Source organism: Mastigoproctus giganteus, chromosome 2 (assembly GCF_048544385.1).
Source record: "Mastigoproctus giganteus isolate SK-2022 chromosome 2, ASM4854438v1, whole genome shotgun sequence".
In the NCBI taxonomy this organism is placed as follows: Eukaryota; Metazoa; Arthropoda; class Arachnida; order Uropygi; family Thelyphonidae; genus Mastigoproctus; species Mastigoproctus giganteus.
The window spans coordinates 230,147,402-230,166,239 of NC_143576.1; the positions used below are offsets into that span (position 1 = coordinate 230,147,402).

At 40.2% G+C, this 18,838-nt stretch overlaps 1 protein-coding gene across 1 annotated transcript in view; it reads left to right on the plus strand.

Annotated features, from left to right (window-relative positions):
- The first annotated feature begins 9,009 nt into the window (after nucleotides 1-9,009).
- Nucleotides 9,010-18,838, plus strand: part of LOC150090225 (monocarboxylate transporter 9-like) — a 50,014-nt gene continuing 40,185 nt past the window's right edge. The window contains exon 1 of the mRNA XM_090390213.1: nucleotides 9,010-9,082. Within this exon, the coding sequence (XP_090246339.1) occupies nucleotides 9,010-9,082 (73 nt within the window). The remainder of the gene's footprint in view (nucleotides 9,083-18,838) is intronic.

Below are 18,838 nucleotides of genomic sequence, written 5' to 3' on the forward strand. Positions count from 1 at the left end.
CCGATATTTGGGATATCATCGCCAGACCGTCCGACAGGAGAAGATGCCAGTCCAACACCTCCCCATACAGATCGAAGCTGCGTAGCATGTCCTCCTTGGACAACATGTTTCCACACAACTCCTTCCAAATATTTAACAGATTAGCCATAGACGCTGAGAAACTTTGCAAGGACAGAACCTACAGACCTTCCATTCTTGCAGACATGTATGCCTTAGTCATGCTCTAGGTGGACTCTCTGTGATACCGCAATATCCACGCTTCGATGTATCCGGATGCACTTTTATTTGTCGTAACTTTATGTTTTTGTACTTGTTGTAACTTTATGTTTTTGTACTTGTTGTAACTTTATGTTTTTGTACTTGTTGTAACTTTATGTTTTTGTATCTTCACCAGTGGCTGTTTAAAGCCGTATATTGTATCTGGCTCTGTATGCAATGCATATGTCTGTATTTTATGTTTTTTCTCTGTATATAACTCATGTCCTCTAGCTGCATAGCTGTAAAAGGACATTTCTTCGGAAATAAATTGATATTAATAATAATAATAAAAAAGCTCTCGACCTTCAAGCAGCACTTTCCGAACAGCATCATCGGCGCGCTGAACTCCGCAAACATTGATTTGGATGTGTGGTCCAAAGATTCTGCCTACAGAAGAGAAAAGCGTAAATCCATAGTGAAGTGCATTCAGCCTTCCTGCAATTGTCAGCAGAACTAGTCAACTCCCAGTGAAAGTCTCCAGACTGCCTCAATGTGTTGCAGCTTGGATGTCATAACTATAAAATCTATATAATACTATAATGCAATGTAAGCTCTGTATAATCAATCTATTATAATAACTACAAAATCCATTTATTGCAATATTATCTGTGTATATTGCACTGTCTATGTATTTTATGTATTTGCTGCGTACCCACAGAGTTTTTTTTATGTACTGAATGTAATGTGTCCACTTAATTGTAAGATTCCTTTGGTTGCCTGTGGCGGGAATGGTGTCCTACATTTCTATCAATAAAGAATTTTATTATTATATACAGTGGGGGGGGATCAACTGGTGATGTTAAAAACAGCGAATTCTAAATGGGAAACCTTCAGGGAATTAATCTTGGAAGCTACTACGCTTTCATAGCAACTAAGATTTTTTTTTTTTTTTTTTGGCTGATGCTGCATAAGCTTGCTTTCTTGCATCAAATGCCTCTACTAATGCTAATGCTAAAGATATACTGTTCAAGATTTAGACCTAAATGGATATCAGATGAACTAATGACGCTCGTGGCAGAGAAGAAAAATACGTGGGATGCATATAAATTATCAGGTGACGCAGAAGCCTATGGCAGATATAAGCTAGTCTGTAATCAATTCCCAAAGGAGGTTAGGCAAGCGGAGGCTGATTACGAGAAATCCTTCGAAAAGGATGCAAAGAAAACCAACAAAGACTTCTTTACTTATATAAACTCTAAAAGGAAGAGGATGAATCAGATTGGTCCACTTGATGTTTGTGGTTCGACTGTTGATGATCCTGCTCAGATAGCTGACAAACTGATTGAGTATTTTGCATCAAAATTCACACATAAGGTATTCTGTAAGGAAGGGAAAGACAGAAGCTAACTAAGCTCAAACAGGGAGCTAATTGATTTTGTAATAACTGAGAGCAAAGTGGATGAGAAGTTGTTGAAGTTAAACATAAAAAAGCCACTTGGGGCAGATGGAATTTTTCCAGTTATATTGAAGTTATGAGAGCATCCTTAGATTCAGGGGTGGTCACCATGGACTGGAGATGTACAAATGTATCCCCAATTCACAAAGGGAGTTCAAAGGGTGACACAACTAATTACAGACTGTTAGTTTAACTTCTGTTCCGAGCAAAATAATGGAGTCACTAGTTAAAGAAGTGATGCAGGATCACCTAGACAAGACTGCAGTAATAGTTCAGACAAAGCATGGGTTTGTTAAGGGGAAGTCTTGTCTGGCAAATTTGATTCGATACTAGGATGTGCTCACAAAGGAACTGGAAACAAAAAATAATTTTGACATCATGTACCTGGATTTCAGGAAAACTTTGGACACTGGATGAAAGACTGCTGTACAAATTGGAGCGGTATGGCATTAAGGGCAAGTTGCTGCAACGGACAAAGGGATGGTCGAGTGGGAGACGACAGGGAGTGGTAATAAATGGACACTGCTCTACGTGGATTAATACTATTATTGCAGTCCCCCAGGGTTCCGTGTTGGGCTCGCTTTTGTTTTGTATATTTATCAATGATATTGATGAAGGTATATCAGGCTTAATGTCGAAGTTTGCAGACGACACGAAAGTTGGCAGGGTTGTTAATGACAGTACGCTACTGCAACGGAATCTATAAATTTTAGGCAGATGGGGTGAGCAGTGGCAACTGAAGTTTAACCTTGACAAATGCAAAGTACTGCATATGGGTAGCAGTAACTCCAGAATAACCTATCAACGGTGTGGTATTACATTCAGGGTAGTGGAAAATGAAAAAGACCCGGGGTAATTGTACAGTCAGATATGAAGTTCTCTGAGCAGTGCAGACGGGCTGCTAGAGCAGGTCATGGAGTTTTGTCAATGATATATAGGAATTTTGCTAGCAGAGACGAGGTGGCGATTATTCCTTTGTATAAGGCAATGGTCAGGCCACACCATTAGTACTGCATAAAGGTCTGGAGGCATCATTTTAGGAAGGATGTAGAGTTGCTAGAACGAGTACAGAGAAGGTCAACAAGATTGGTAGGAGGAACAAAGGGGGGGTGTGGTGTTACCAAGAATGGCTTAAGTTTTGCAAGTTGCAATATCTAGAGACTAGGCACCTACTAGGTGATCTGACTGAGGCGTATAAGGGCTTGAATGGTTGGAGCAGGCTCAATACTGATGGGACACCTCCGCTTGCTCAGATTCAGAATCTGAGGGGGAATGGATTCAAATTGAGGAAAGTCAGTTGTAGAACAGATGTGCGGAAGTTTGCCTTTAGCCAGCGGGTAATTGATTGCTGGAACAGATTTCCATTTGTTGTTGAGGAAGTTGATAGCTTAAATAAATTTAAGGTTGAACTAAACAATTATTTGGAGTGACCGGATGGGAGAAATGGAAAGGGTTTTTTTCACTGATCTCTGTATAAGCTTGCTTTCCTGCATCATATGCCTCTACTGTGCTAATGCGAATGCTATCATAAGCCTTCCTGAAACCCAAGTATATTTAAAAACAAAATTTTTTTTTTCCATCCAGTTACTACATCAAAGTAACCTATCCCATTGGTCAGACAAGTCCTTTAACAAATCCATACTGTAACGGCAGTATATGTGACGGCCTTCCTGTCCAGATGGTCCTGAATTACATCTTTAACCAGTGATTCCATTATTTTCCCTTGAACAGATGTTAAGCTGAGAGGTCTATAATTACTCAAATCACCATTTGGTCCACATTTATGAACTGGGGATACATTCGCACATCTCCAGTCCATAGGGACCTCCCCTGAATCCAAGGATGGTCTCATAATCATATCTAAGGGTTTGCTTACTTCCTTTGCTGCCTCCCTTAATATAACTGCATAGATCCCATCCACCTCAGGTGCCTTTTTTATATTCAGCTTCAACAATTTCTCTTCAACTTTCCTTTCAGATATCACAAAGTCATTTAGCTTCTCGTTGGAATTTGATGAACTTCTGGCATACCCTCCATAAAGAATTCCTAGTGTGTGAATGTAGATGCAAAATACCTATTCAGTTCATCTGGAACCTGAGCAGGGTCATCAACAGTTAACCCATATACCCCAAGTGGCCCTATGTGATTCAACTCCTTCCTTCTACTGTTAATATAATTAGAGAAGTTTTTGCTGCTTTTCTTGATATTCTTCGTCTGAGACTTCTCATAATCTGCCTCGCCTTGCATAACCTCCTTTGTGACTTGGTTATAGACTAATTTATATCTGCCATAGGCTTCTCTATCGGCTGGTAAGTTATTTGCATCCCATGCACTTTCTTATCTTCCATGTGTCAAGCCTTGAACACTATTTCTTTGTTGGTATGAAAAGCCTAGCAGCTTGTTTAATTACTTCCCCTTCATGTCTGTTGCATACACACCAGTGTGGCCAGTTAGCACCCTAATCAGGCCTCTAACCAACCAATTCAACTTCATCTTGTGAGCAAAACCGAAGGATGACACGACGTCCCTCCTCTGCATGCTAACAAATTGTGAAATTGCACTAGTGTTTGTCGACTGTCGAAAACCACTGCACCACATGTCCAGCTCCAATCACTATCTTGCCCCAGCTACTGCTTATAATCGTGCTGATGTTACACCTCATAATCCTGCTTTTCAATGACAATCAATTCATAGTATAATTCCCACTAGGCCCAATCTTTTGAGGTATTCAAAAGCATCAACAAATAGATCAGCACTTCTAAAAATTCCCTTTCAACTCACCCTTAAGAGTATTATATCAAAATGTCCGGAGCCTCCGAAATAAGCTTGATACCCTCGAACAACTCTTGTTGTCCAATAGCGTGGATGTAATTTGTCTATCAGAAACATGGCTCGAACCTGACCAGGAGTCAATAGCCTGTGTTCCGGCCTCTGGATATTCATCGTTTTTCACATCAAGATCTCAACCCAGAGGCGGCGGTGTTGCCATCTTCGTCAAAGATTCCAACCTGAAACTTGTGCACGTCTCATCTAGCAACTCCTTATTTTATGAAGCAATACTCGTGACTGTGAAGTTTAATGCCTGTTTAATCGATTTAGCGGCAATCTACATCTCCCCCAGTTCCAGATATTGCAACAATTGACGATGCTACCGGCTGGATAATGAGCAAGTTACGCCCCATTGCTACTCACATTCTCTGTGGCGATTTTAACCTTCCACCGCATCTGAGCCCTCTCCTTCAACGACTAATGAACAATCTCTGTCCATTAAAGTTTACGATTATCAATGAGGAGCCAACGAGAGGCACTAATCGTCTCGACCTGATTCTATGTTCTGGCATTTGCAGAGTGGACATTCCACCAGAAACGTTCTTCAAATCAGATCACGACCCAGTTGCATTACTTCTTGTTCTGTCTATGCCCAGCTTCAATTTCCATAATACTGTGGAAAGGAAAATCATTTTTTCTCCGACTTTTCTTGATCCCAAAAAGTGCCTCGAGGCAGCACAGTGTATTCCATAGCATGTGCTTTGGCTTTATGGATGTGACCCAATCCTCGCAGTTGACCTAATCACAAGATGGATAAATACAGTCACCTTCTATGCGTCAGCCAAAACCATACGCTCTTCTCCAAGGACTAGAGCTTGATGGACCAAAGATTTAGTGCGCAGTTTCCACAATAAATAGTACCTTCACAGGCAATGGAAAATCTCTGGCACAACTCAAGATCGGATACTGTATACCAGAGCAAGAGCTATTTTCAACCGACTCAAGGCATCAGCCATAAAGAGATACACCGATGGTACCTTGTCTAAAGGAAAAGCGCCATACTCATCCAGACAAAGTGTCATTAATCCCAATCTTGATCTAGATAACTGGATGGACTACATTTGAAGATTCAAAGCCAGTTCCACTTCTACAGAAATTCTTCTCCAAGACTCTCAATTTGCTCCTACTGATGACCTCTCCATCATCTCCATCACAAGACAGCAACTGATAAATGCTATAAACTCCCTGCGTCCATCTAGTACAGCAGGCCGAGATAAAATACCTCATTTCATAATTAAGTGCCTTAACCCCTACATCCTATATACATTGCTCTCAATCTACAACTCGGTTCTTTCCACGCGAGTTTTCTCTGCTCAATGGAATGAATACTCTGTGAGTCCCCTGCCTAAGGTTCAAGCGCCAACAAGCCCAAAAGATTTCTGACCAATATCAACTTCTTCCACACTCCTCAAACTCCACGAAAACGTACTTCTTCCCGCATTAAACACATAGCTTTTGCCACAGAAACCGAAACAGTTTCACTTCGCAGTCGCAAATAGATCCACCACAACAAACATCATGGCAGCACTGACATCAATTCTTCAGGCCTTCGACACTAAATCCGAATTAGCTATTGTGTACGCCGATATTGAAGCTGCTTTTGACAGCTTAGACATCACAGCCCTTCTCAGCCTTCTGCAATTCTTGTTCAGGATAAATGGAGATCTACTAGCTTTCTTCGCTGCTTTATTGAGGAATAGAAGTGTCCACCTCACAATGAAGAAAACCCACTTTACAAGGAAATCAATGCAGGAGTCCCACAAGGTGGCGTCCTGTGTGGCCTCCTTTTTTCAGCCATTCTAATTCCGTTCATGTGTCCCGTGATGATGCTCTAATATATGCCGATGATATAAAGTTCCTTACCGTAATCTCACCGTCTGCAAATCCAAAGACAATTACGAATCACTGAGAACTTAACCGCTCTTTCAACTTACTTGATGTTTGGATTAAACCTTAACCCTTCAAAATCTGCAATAATGATTTACTCATTGAAACAGCAACCAAAAGTTATTCAACCATCAGTTTCTGGCACTCTCATCCCAGTGGTTACTTGCTATAAGGACCTTGGTGTCAATTTTGATTCGAAACTGAGATTCGATGCGCACACAGAATACTTCCGGAAGCTATTTATCACCCTACGCTGGAGGGCGAAGCAACACTTGCTTCGTTCCAACGATGCCGCAACCACTAACAGATACCTTCAAACCACTGTTTATCTGGTTATTTTATACGCTGCTGAAATTTGGGCATCTGCGTCGTCCTCACTTCAAAAACCGGTGTTCGTGTGTGAATACTGGAAAGGGACCCTGAAAGGGACCACAAATAAGCATCGCCGACCCCCCTCAATTGAAAACAACTGACATGGCTGAGCAGCTAAATGTAGCGAGGCTCCCAAAGGTAATTGACAGGAGGCGTTATGTACACATGAGTGATAAACGCCCCAAACATCTGGGATTTCTGTCAGTGGCACAATCCTCCGCCATCCTTGAGGTTTTACCCCACACTAATCCTCAAATACAACCGGCTCAAACTGTGTAATCGTTTCTTGGCTGCCCAGGCACTCTCCAAAATTCAGGAACTGCTCCATCTTGGAATTAACCTGCAGAAAATGGTTACCGACTACAAATACCATCGCATTTTACTTTATATTTTTTTGTCACTACTTTTTTATGGTTAATGCGAATACTAATCGCTCATGCCCCTAAAACCCGTCAACAATCAATCTACACAGACAGCAAAAAATGTTGGGTAAATAGAAAGTTTGCTGAATGGTTTCAATCAGAATTTGTTCCATTTGTAAAGAGAAAGACAGATGCCAGAAAATGCTCTTTCAATTTTAACAACGCGCCAAGTCCTATAGATATAAATGAATTACAAAGGGATGATAGCAATGACGTTGTATCAATGTTTCTCCCTCCTAATTGCACATCTCTAATGCGACGAAAACTACCAAACCACATCTTGTCGATGACGTTACGCCACTCTAAATATCTTCTTCGTGGAATATCGGAAATTGAATACTTGAGATATAAATAAAATATTTTAAATTAAGTACAGTGAAACTAATATTTAAGATTAAATTAGGATTAGGAAGTAACTTCTTCCTTGCTGTAACTACTATTCATTTATTTTGTTGTTATCTGTGGAAAGATTTGCTGATATTAATTTGTTTTAAAATCTTGCAGGTTACTTCCGAGATACCTTGAAGAGCTACGATGGAATTTTCTATACCATAAGTGTCATTTTGCTTGTCGGAGGACTGTTGTTGCTTAGCCTTAGGAATTTTAAGAAAGCATAGAGAAGTACACTCAGTTAGCTTTACATTACCAACATCTGCATAATACCTTTTGAGGCCACCTTTTCTCGTAATGCAGTTCGTACATTTCTTGGAATCCGCAATGTGTTGCAAAGGGTTCTGTGGGAGTACTACCCATGCGTTTCACAATGTGTCTAGTAATGCCCACACATTGTCAGTACATGGTCATGTCATCCAAAGTTCCTTTTCAGCAGGTCCCAAACTTGTTCAATTGAGTTGAGATCAGCTGAGTTAGTTGGGCGACTTTGAATCAGCCATGAAAATGGAACCATGGAACCAGCAACGAAAAATGACGGAACGAGCATGAAACAAAGCTAAGGATCTTCCAGAGCCTTGTGGCATAGCGCGTTGTCGTGTTAATAGATGCCGCTGCTTTCTGGATATACTGTCATCATTAAGAGGTGCACTTGGTCGTTGATGAGAAAAAGGCAGGCGCCACATGGAGCCGTTCAGTGATCAGAGAACCCAGGGCATGCGTTAAAAACAGTCCCTATACCATAATACCACCATCTACAGCCTACAGAACACCAATAGTGAATCCAAATGTAATGGCCTCATTTTGACTTCTCTAAATGCAGATATTCTCATCATCATTATAGCGTTGGAAACGTGATTCCCTAAACCATACAGCAGATTTTGTCGACATGTTGGTCATCCAGTTTTGGAGCTACCGTGCCCATGTAAGGCGCAGTTTCTTTTATCTTGCACAGAACATCGATATTCGTGATGACCGTCGAGTGCCATAGCCTATGTGAGCAAATGTTCGGCGTGTAGTCCACGTGGATATTGCTCTTGCTTTTCAAAATTTGTACTGGGTGATCAGCTGAGCAACTGTATTGCGTCACTGCAGTGTTCTGAGACGAGACATACAACACTCGTTAGGACCGTCGACAACACGTGGCCGTCTATTGTGACTTTATTTCGTATACTGCTGTGTCTGTCACAGTGGACTCGGGACAATACAGAACGGGAGAACTTAACCACGTTGAATGTTGTTGAGATACTGGCACCTGCATAGACCAATCCATTTCTATACAAGATGTCGTTCCCAATGCACAGCCATTTTAGTTAATAAGGCAAAAAAAAAAGTGAACTGTACAGTTCCCTATGTTGGAAGATTTTCTAAGATAAATAAACTGATCTTTAAATTTATTGGAAGTAACTTCATGATCTTGCGCCTTTTCACATCGATATAGTTGACTCTAGTAAAATGGGTGAAGGCGGTGGACCTCTGCAGGTAGGATCTCAGGTGGATGTCTTCAGAAGCAGAAGAATTCAAGAGGGTACGTCTTTTAGTAGGGGCTGTTCTTTAAAAAAAGCAACTGTTCATCAGAATCCACAGAGAAGCTTTCATTTAAAATGATATCTGTATTCTACTCAATGTACATATTTTATAATGTACATTATAAATTATTTTTGAAATAAAATATTAAATTTAAACATTTTGTAAATTATTAAACTTAAAAATTTCATTCTTCATCCCAATTATCATTGTAGTAGACGCTAGTTCTTATTGTTCCATTCACCTTAAAAATCTCCCCTAATCAAAATTTAGTATCCTGGTAAAAATTCAAATGTATTTCACTTTTATAATTTTAATCTGGAACTCAGTTGCAATTCGTGCAAATCAACTAGATTATATTCGGATGTCGATTTGGAGTGTTTCAAGTATGCATACATTTTTAAATAAAATGTGTTTCTTCGATAATTCACCGGAGCATGTCGTTTTAATAGATTTCTCAACTTTCTGTATGAATTTTGGTGATGATTACATCTTCCCTCATAACTTTTCAATTTATACACTTCTCACAAAAAACTTAAATGATGCATGTATTATTAATTAATTTTTGTTGAAAATAGAAAAGAGAAACGTAGAAAGTTATAGGTATTTAAGTTATATAGTTTTCAATAAAGAATGAAATGTTAGAAGTAGGTAATAAATATGTAAATTTTGTAAAGTCCGTGGTGTGCTTATCATTGCGGACATAGTGTCCTTTTCGGAAGATGCTAGTTGCGTTCCAGAAAGCCGCAGTTGGTGGGCGCTGCGAAGATGCAAGAGTCTGCAAAGTGAAGTGAATGTGGGTTTTGTTAGATACCCGGAGCAATGATTTTGTGTTGTTCATCTGGCCACTTAGTTACTGGGAGCCGCGATCGCCAAGGAAGATACTGCCCAGCATTTGTCCATAGAATGAGGAGCTTGGCCAGAACAGTAGAGCAGTTAGAAGGCTTAGCAAAAAGAAAGGAAAAAAAGCGGGGAATCGTCAAGTTGGCTTCACTAAATCTACCCCAGAAAGGTGTTTGTAAGGACTGGATCAAAAACTTAGTAATCCCATGCTGTTGTCCAGTTTGGGGTTGAGTCCTAGTTGGAATCGTTTTTTGACGAATAGTGGCAGCAACGATCTTCTCCTGTTGAATAGAGCTGAGCTGAACTGAACCAAAAAAAAAAAAAAAAAAAAACCCGACGCCTCACATTTAACCTATTGAATAGTTTGTCTAGTTCTTCCTTGAATTTATTTAAATCAACTTCCACAACGATAGATGGAAGTTTGTTCTAACAATCAACTACCCACAAACTTCCGCACATCTATTCTGCAATCGTCCTAGTAACACACAGGTAAGTATCCAGTAGACCTTTGAAATATTCAAACTTTCAGCTTCAACTGCCTATGAAGGCAACTTGTTCCAGCTATCGACGACTCCTTGGATAAAAGAAAACTTTCTACGATCTAATCTAAACCTCAACCCCTGTAATTAGAATTTATGCCCTTGAGTACTGGAATTCTCTATAATAGTGAAATTTCCGCCATTCATTCATTTTACCAACTCCTCTGAGATCCTTATAATCCTCAATCAGGTCACCTCTGAGGTGCCTGGTTGCCAAGCTCTGTAGCCCACATAATCGAAGTCTTTGCTCATACGGTTAACCTTCTGCCGATCATCCCATTCGAGTTGCCTGTCTTTGGACCCTTTAAGAAGTTCGATGTCTTTTTTCAGATGAGGTCCTCATACTTCAACACAGTATTCCAAATGTGACCTTACAATTGCCTCATACAGTGGGTTTTTGATCCCTCTATCTTTACAAGACAGCGTTGGATAAATCATTGACAGGACACCAGGGGATTACTGGCTGCCTGTTTACACCGCTCAGAAAACTTCATATCCGCCCGTATTGTAACTACCAGATCCCTTTCCGCATCCACTATTTTAAATTCAAGCACACGAAGTATATAATTCATTTGTGGTTGTTTTCCCCAACTGTAAGACATTTAACTGCATCTGAAAAACTTGGTTTTCTTTTTCGCTCTCGGCGTTACTTTTCTTCCAAGCAGCTGTTCACTCTTTACAATACGCAAAACCGCCCTACTATGGAATATTGTTCCCACATCTGGAGTGGTGCCCCCAAAACCTCTCTCAGGCTTCGTGATTCCATTCTGAAGAAAGATGGCAGCTAGGTTAATTAATGATTCATCTCTAACAGAGTCTCTCCACTTACTGTCTCATAGAAGTACTGTTTCTGATGCATGCCTCTTCTACAGATACTTCCATGGGCACTGTTCTTCTGAATTGGCTTCTATAATTCCCGCTCTCTCTTCAAAACAGTCCGAACACGTGCTGGCACCAGCCAACATCCATTTACTGTCCAACTTCAAACTCACAGAACCAACTTTTCATCTACCTCGTTTATTCATTCAACTGCCGTTTTCTGGAACAACCTTCATACGTATTTCCTGAAAATTACAATCTACAGAAGTTCAAGTCCAATGTCAACAAATATCTTCTTTCATCTTCTCAACCTCCAACCCAAGCACGGTACTAAATACTGTAGGTTCTAATACCTCTCGTGTTTGCGGTTTACATAAAAAAAAAAAAATCGAGGGATATCTCTAATTGGCGTTCAATGAATTTCATATTCTGAGAATGGCAAGAAACAGAGAGAGATCATCAGCGTAAAGGTAGGTCTGAACAGTATTTGCGAGTTCTTTTGTGATGGAATCGATTCTAATGGCAAAAAGGGTTGCACTCAGTACAGAGCCCTGTGCAGTACTCCTTCTTCCTGTAAAAATATTATAGAAAGCGAGTTGTGGTATCGAACTTGGAACGAACGGTTCTGGAGAAAGTTGCTGATGAATATAGGCAGGTTACCTGGTAGACCAAGAGCATGGAGGTCCCTGAGAATGCCACGACGCCAGGTAGTGTCAAACGCCTTCTCCATATCTATGGAAACCATAAGAAAGTGTTCATTTTTTACAAAGGCATTACGAATTGCACACTCAGCTTTGATCATGAGATCGAAAGTGGACCTGTTCTTTCCAAATCCATGCTGATTATTACTCAAAATATGTTGCGTTTATATGATCCAAACAAGTTGATTATGGATTATTTTTTCAAGTAACTTGCCGAGGGAACTGGAGAGAGAAATTGGTCTGTAACTGTACGGATTGGTAGGATCTTTTCCAGGTTTCAAAAAGGCCAGAAATATGGCTTGGCGCCAAGAGGTGGGGTAAATGTTTTCAAGAAAGATTCGGTTATAGAAGACCAGCAGTATTTTTAAATTTTTTTCTTCAAGATGTAGTTCATTATATAATATATTCCGTCTGGCCCAGAGGCACTATTGTGTGTTGTTTTGATAGCATGAAGTTGTTCAGATTATTGAAGTGGTTGATTATATGGAAGGAGTACAGAGGTTCGATTGTTGATGGAACGCTGTTCAAACATGGTCTTAATTTTCTGGAAATCCACAGAGTAAGTTGATGCCGCCGAAACTTGAGCGAAGGTTCTGCCCAAGGCATTTGCTATGTCCTCAGGAACACAGGGATCTTGTCCATTCCACGAAAGAATTGGGGAAGGGGGTGGTTGAAAATTTGTCCGAAATCTTCTTAATTTTCTTCCATACTAACCTGGATTTAGTGTTTTTGTTTACGGTAGAGGCAAACCTAATCCAGGAATTCTTTTTGGCTTGTCTTTGTGTGACACGTGCTTTTGCCCTTAGTTTCATATAGGTAATAAGATTAACCGTGATTGGAGATCTACGAAAAGAATTCCACGCTTTATATTTTAACTTCTTTGTTTTTGTGCATTCTTCATTCCACCAATAATTATGGTGCCGTCGAGAAGGAGGATTTGAAAATGGAATTGAGCATTTAGCTGCAGATAATAGGTATGACGTGATATAATCTGTGACTTCATCTATCGGCTGTGTTGGTATAAATTTCTCATGCAGACTGTGATAATGGTAGTTGGGTAGTGAGCAACTCGCAAACGATCGGCAAATGGTCACTTCCCATGGGATCATCCTGAGCGAACCATTCCATGATTGGAAACAGAATCGGGGAGCATATTGATAGATAGATTGCAGAAGTTCGTCCAGTTAGTAATTGTATGTGAGTGGGTGTACCAGTATTAAGAACAGAAAGGTTTTGCTTCTCCAGAGAGGTGTCTATTAGTCGGCTATGCCTATCTAATTTAGTCGATCCCCCCATAAGGGGTGGTGCTCATTGAAATCCCCCAAGAGACAGACAGGGGAAGTTAACTGCATTAGAATATTTTCAAAATTTTGGTAAGACAAGGTATGACTTGGTGGGAGATAGATTGATACTAGTGTTAACGCAATCTGGGCTATCAAACATATGGCATCAACTTCAATATCAGTTTGCGAAACAATTTGTTTGGTCGGGATCTTTGTACTGACCAAAATTGCCACGACCCCACTGGCCGCAATTGAAGTATTACGATCTTGTCAATAGACAGAATAGTTCTTTATGTTAGTAGAAATTTCCGACGTTAGGTAGGTTTCTTGTAGACAGAAACCAACTGGAGAGTAGTGGTGGCTTATGACGTTTAAGCTTTGGTTTGTCTTTTTTTGAGAAGAATGGCCGACTAGTGTCCATATCTTTTTCCACATACAAATTTTTTGTATAATTCTAGGATTTGGTCTTCTTGTCTGGATGAGTCAATTGTATCCATAGACGTTTCTTGGATATACTTTTTTAAGTTTGAGCTTCGATTATTCTATCTAGAAGCAATCAGTGGTGGGAGGAGAAGGACATGTAGCTGGTTCCGTAAGTGCAGTATTACTTACCTGGTTCAACTGTTTCGGGACATTGGACTGTTGCTGAGAGAGAACAGTCCGAGCCCAGACAGAGATTGAGGTGTTTGAAGGGACTGTAACATCAGTTTGCGTGCAACGTTGCAAGTCACATGATCACAGTTATGGATATAAATGCAGCACAACAACCTTTCTATTATCGGTTAAGCGTACAAACCGTAGCAAGAATGGGGAAAAGGAGTGATCTAACGGACTTCGACCGTCGCATGGTAGTAGGTGCAAGACGTGCTGGAAAAAGAATCTCTGAAACGGCAGTTCTACTGAATTTTTCACGCACCACAGTCTCAAGGTTGTATCGAGAATGGTGCGACGAACTGAAAACATTCTCTCAACGGCACTCCTGTGGAAGAAAATCACTTGTTGATGAGTGAGGACAGAGGAGGATGGCTAGAATTGTGCAAGCAAACAGACGGGCCACAATGTCGCACATCACATCAGAATTCAACCTTGGTGCGCAGAACAAAATATCGCAACCGACCACTAGTCGCACTTTGTCGCTAATGGGCTACAACGGCCGACGGCCACATCGCGTTCCTTTGTTATCAATGAAGAACAAGAGAGCATGTCTGCTGTGGGCACAGCAACACCAGCACTGGACTATCGAGGATTGGAAAATTGTTGCTTGGTCTGACGAGTCGAAGATCCTGGTGCATCGCGTTTATGGAAGGCTCAGAATTTGGCGAAAACAACATGAATCCATGGACCCGTCATGTCTGACGACTACTGTGCAAGGTGGGGGGGCAGTGTTATGGTGTGGGGAATGTTTTCTTGACACACGTAGGGTCCATTGATACCCATAGCTTCACGTATGAATGCCACATCGTACCTAGACATCGTTGCTGACCAAGTGCATCCGTTCATGTTGACAGTTTTTCCTCTAGTAGTAGTAGTAGTAGTAGTGGCATGTGATGCAAGAAAGCAAATGTATGAGCTTATGCAGCATCAGCCAAAAAAAAAAAAAAAAAATCACACCATTCCCTCCAAATGCCTGTCCAGTTCCTCCCTAAATTTATTCAACCTATCAACTTCCACAACGACAGATGGAAGTTTGTTCCAGCAATTAACCACCCGCTGGCTAAAGGCAAATTTCCGCACATCTATTCTACATCTGTCTTTTCTTAATTTGAATTTATGCCCCCTTAGGTTCGTAATCTGAACAAGTGGAAGGATCCCATCAGAATTCAGCGTGCTCAACTCATTCAAGGCCTTATACACCTCAATCAGATCACCGCACAGGTGCCTAGTCTCCAGCCACTGCAATTTGCAGAACTTAAGCCTCTCTTGGTAAGAGTATCCCTTCATTCCCCTCACCAGTCGTGTTGCTCTTCTCTGTACACGCTCAAGCAAATCTACATCCTTCCTAAAATGAGGCCTCCAGACCTGTACGCAGTACTCAAGGCGTGGCCTGACCATTGCCTTATACAGAGGGACAATCACCTCCTTCTCCCTGCTAGCAAAATTCCTATATATCATTGACAAAACCCCATGACCTGCCCTGGCAGCCTGTCTGCATTGCTCAGAAAACTTCATATCTGACTGCACAATTACTCCCAGGTCTTTTTCATTTTCTATCACCTTAAGTGTAGAACCACACAGTTGGTACGTTTCTCTGGGGTTACTTCTACCCATATGCAGTACTTTGCATTTGTCAAGGTTAAACTTCAGTTGCCACTTCTTAGCCCATCTGCCCAAATTAACTAGATCCTGTTGCAGTAGCATACTTCCATTACTGTCATTAACAACCCTGCCAAACTTTGTATCATCTGCAAACTTCGACATTAGGCCTGATATACCTTCATCATATCATTGATAAATATACAAAACAACAGTGGACCTAACACCGAACCCTGTGGGACTCCACTAATAACATTAGTCCAAGAAGAGCAGCACCCATTGATTACCACACTCTGTCTTCTCGCACTTAACCATCCTTTTATCCATTGTAGCAACTTACCTACTCTGTCAGATGGTTACTTCCAGCAAGATAATGTGCCGGTGCACAAAGCTCGAATCACTATGGAAGGGTTCCAGGAACATGACAATGACTTTTATTTGCTGCAGGGGCCCGCTCAGTCCACGGATTTCATCGTATTGAACATCTTTGGAATGGGCTGGAAAGGGCTGTTCGCTGCAGGCCTATACCTCCGTCGAATCTCAAGGAACTGCGTGACACACTCTTGTCTGCATGGTACTCCATTCCTCCACAACATTTGCATCTTGTTCATTCCATGCCTAGACGAAATCAGGCTGTTTTGAAGGTTAAAGTAGGCTCAACACGCTATTAGGTATGTGTACCTAATAAAGTGGCAGCATAGTGTAAATACTTATACATTTTTGATGGTAAACTAATGACCCAATTGGTTACTTTAAGGTTTAACCCAATGTTAAACCTAAAGATTATTCTTTCCTTCACCTCCTGCTCACTAAAACCATAGTCAACTAAATTCTTGTAATACAGATCCTGGAGAATTTCCTCTTTACTGATAAATCTGAGTACATCAAAAATTAATGTAGTTGGGTTTGTCAGCTTTACCTTTTCTGCTTTAATACCTTTATCATGAAATTGCTCAAGGCTGGCTATTCTGTTTAAATCCTCCAATTTCTCTGTCTCTAATAGAACCCCTTTATTTTTAACAGTACGTAGGTAAGGGGAGTTCTTGATAAAAATTCATTCCTGATGTAAATATTTTTCGGAAAGTCTTTTGTTTTTGTCGGCAAGGGTCTATTCTTGGACCCTTGTTTTGGAATCTTGCTCTCAACCAATGGTTGCTAAAGGTTTCTGAAATTATTCATCACTTGCATACGCGGATGATTTAGTATTTTATATGGAAATTTAGCCATTCATCAGAAGAAAACGCTAATTCTGTTCTTCAACAACTTTCTGATTGTTCAAGGCTTAGCATTTGTCACAGTAAAACTTGTATGATTGTCTTCAAAGGCACCCTTTCGCCAACTCGTCCTCCTCTCATAAAAATTAATGGCAAAGCTCTCCCTTTTGTAACTGCCACAAAATTCCTTGGATTACTGATTGATTGAATCACCTTACCTTTCTCCCCCATCAATCATCTGTCTGACAAAGTGAGAAAATTTGTCTTTCAAATTGTTCGCATCTGAACCATAAGATCCTGCATACACTGTACGAAGCTGTTATTTTACCAGTTACCACTTATGCTGCTGCGGCCTGGTTCAGAATCACTAAATTGCTTACAGTTCAGTCCAAGCTTGGTTCCATCCAGCACAATTTCCCCTAGTAAGAGTTAGGACATGTAGAACTGTCTATCCACCTATTTCCTACAAGTTCAATCTGGTTCACTACCTTTAGACTTGTATTTAACTGGGCTTTCTTACTTTAATTTTAAGGGCCACCTGCAGAATCAATGGAATTCAAAATGACGTGTCGTAAACACGAAAAACAACGAATTTTAAAAATTCTTCATCACCGTTGGCAACTTCTCTGGTCTGACTCCCAAAAAGGTTTAATTGAAAAATTATTTATTCCAGAAGTTACATTTGTTAATAAAAACCCTCGTAAATGTTTTTCTCCTAGCATGTTTTTCATCTTTCTTTTAACAGGACACGGTTCCTTCAATTTCAAACTTGCTTATTTTCTCCTTTCCAACTCTAAACTTTGTCTTTGCGGTTTTGTCGAGGATTCTACTCATGGCCTTTTCTTTTACGTCATTTACGATGAATTTCGTTCACAGTTACTGTCTGACACTGGTCTTGCTGTTCCAGATAAGGAATTTGTCTTCATTTTCTCTTCTACTTTCTTTCAGTCCTTTCAGAATTTCTCACGCTCTGTCTTTCTTAATTCATCAGCAAATATACTTATATAGTCGTTAAAGAATTAAAATATAACTTACTTTAGGATCAAGAACGTGCAAGAAAGTTGCCAGACATCAGATGCAGTATTCCAGCATGAGAGCAGCATATCTATTTTCAGGGCCATGCAAAAATTCGAGTTCAAAGAAAAACATTTAATATCACTTATAAACCAGGAGCCAAAAAAGAATGTGACCCACCGCACGCAACTTGATGTTTTGGACAGCCACTCTTCAGCTGATCACACCAAATGCTCTTAACAACAGCTTTCATGAGTCCTCTACCTTTGTTATATAATGAATTAATCAAATTCGCCGCATAAATTGGAAACTTTTATGGAGCATTGTGTCGTGTAATGTTCCCCCTCTTCTGCCACTGCATAACATAATTTGTGAGCGGTCATAACCCTTCGCTAGGAAGGAGCAAACATACAGTCTAAAGTTCAATATTATCAAATCAGTAATTCCATCTCCAAAGAATTTTTTCTTCAGCAAGTCATATATTTTTACCAACGTGTGACGTACACAAAATGATAACTCCAGGTCAGTATTTACAGTTTTAAACGACTGTAGTATCACTTGCCCTTTTCGCATGTCTGGGACGTTTCCGCCATGATGAGTTCTAAAATGAGACTGCCTAACATTTCTAAATGCTTGATGGTATTTGCGTGCTTTCTTATCATGTTTTTTATTTTTGGACTAATGATATCGAACGGAATTCTGTTTGTGTCCGTCATGAGTGCTTTCGGTGAATCTAGAGAAAATTCCATCTGGCCATTCACCCTTTCGGCAGTGATGTTCCAATTTACATGTAAGTGTTTCTTTTCTAAACGAATACTCTTTCGATGTTATAATCCACATTATTTATGGGCATAATATTGCACCGAAATCATAGAAGTATATTAGAAGCATAATTGTTTTAAATATTTTTCATTACATTGCTCTTTACCCTGACTGATTATATTATCCTTCCTTCTAAATTTAATTATAAAACCGTACAAAACAGATGTGTAAAATTCCAAAATATTCATGTGTATAACAAATTTATTTTCCTCATATGAAATGTCTTGTAGAAAAACCTTTACTGAATCTGTAATTTTAGAGATAAGAAA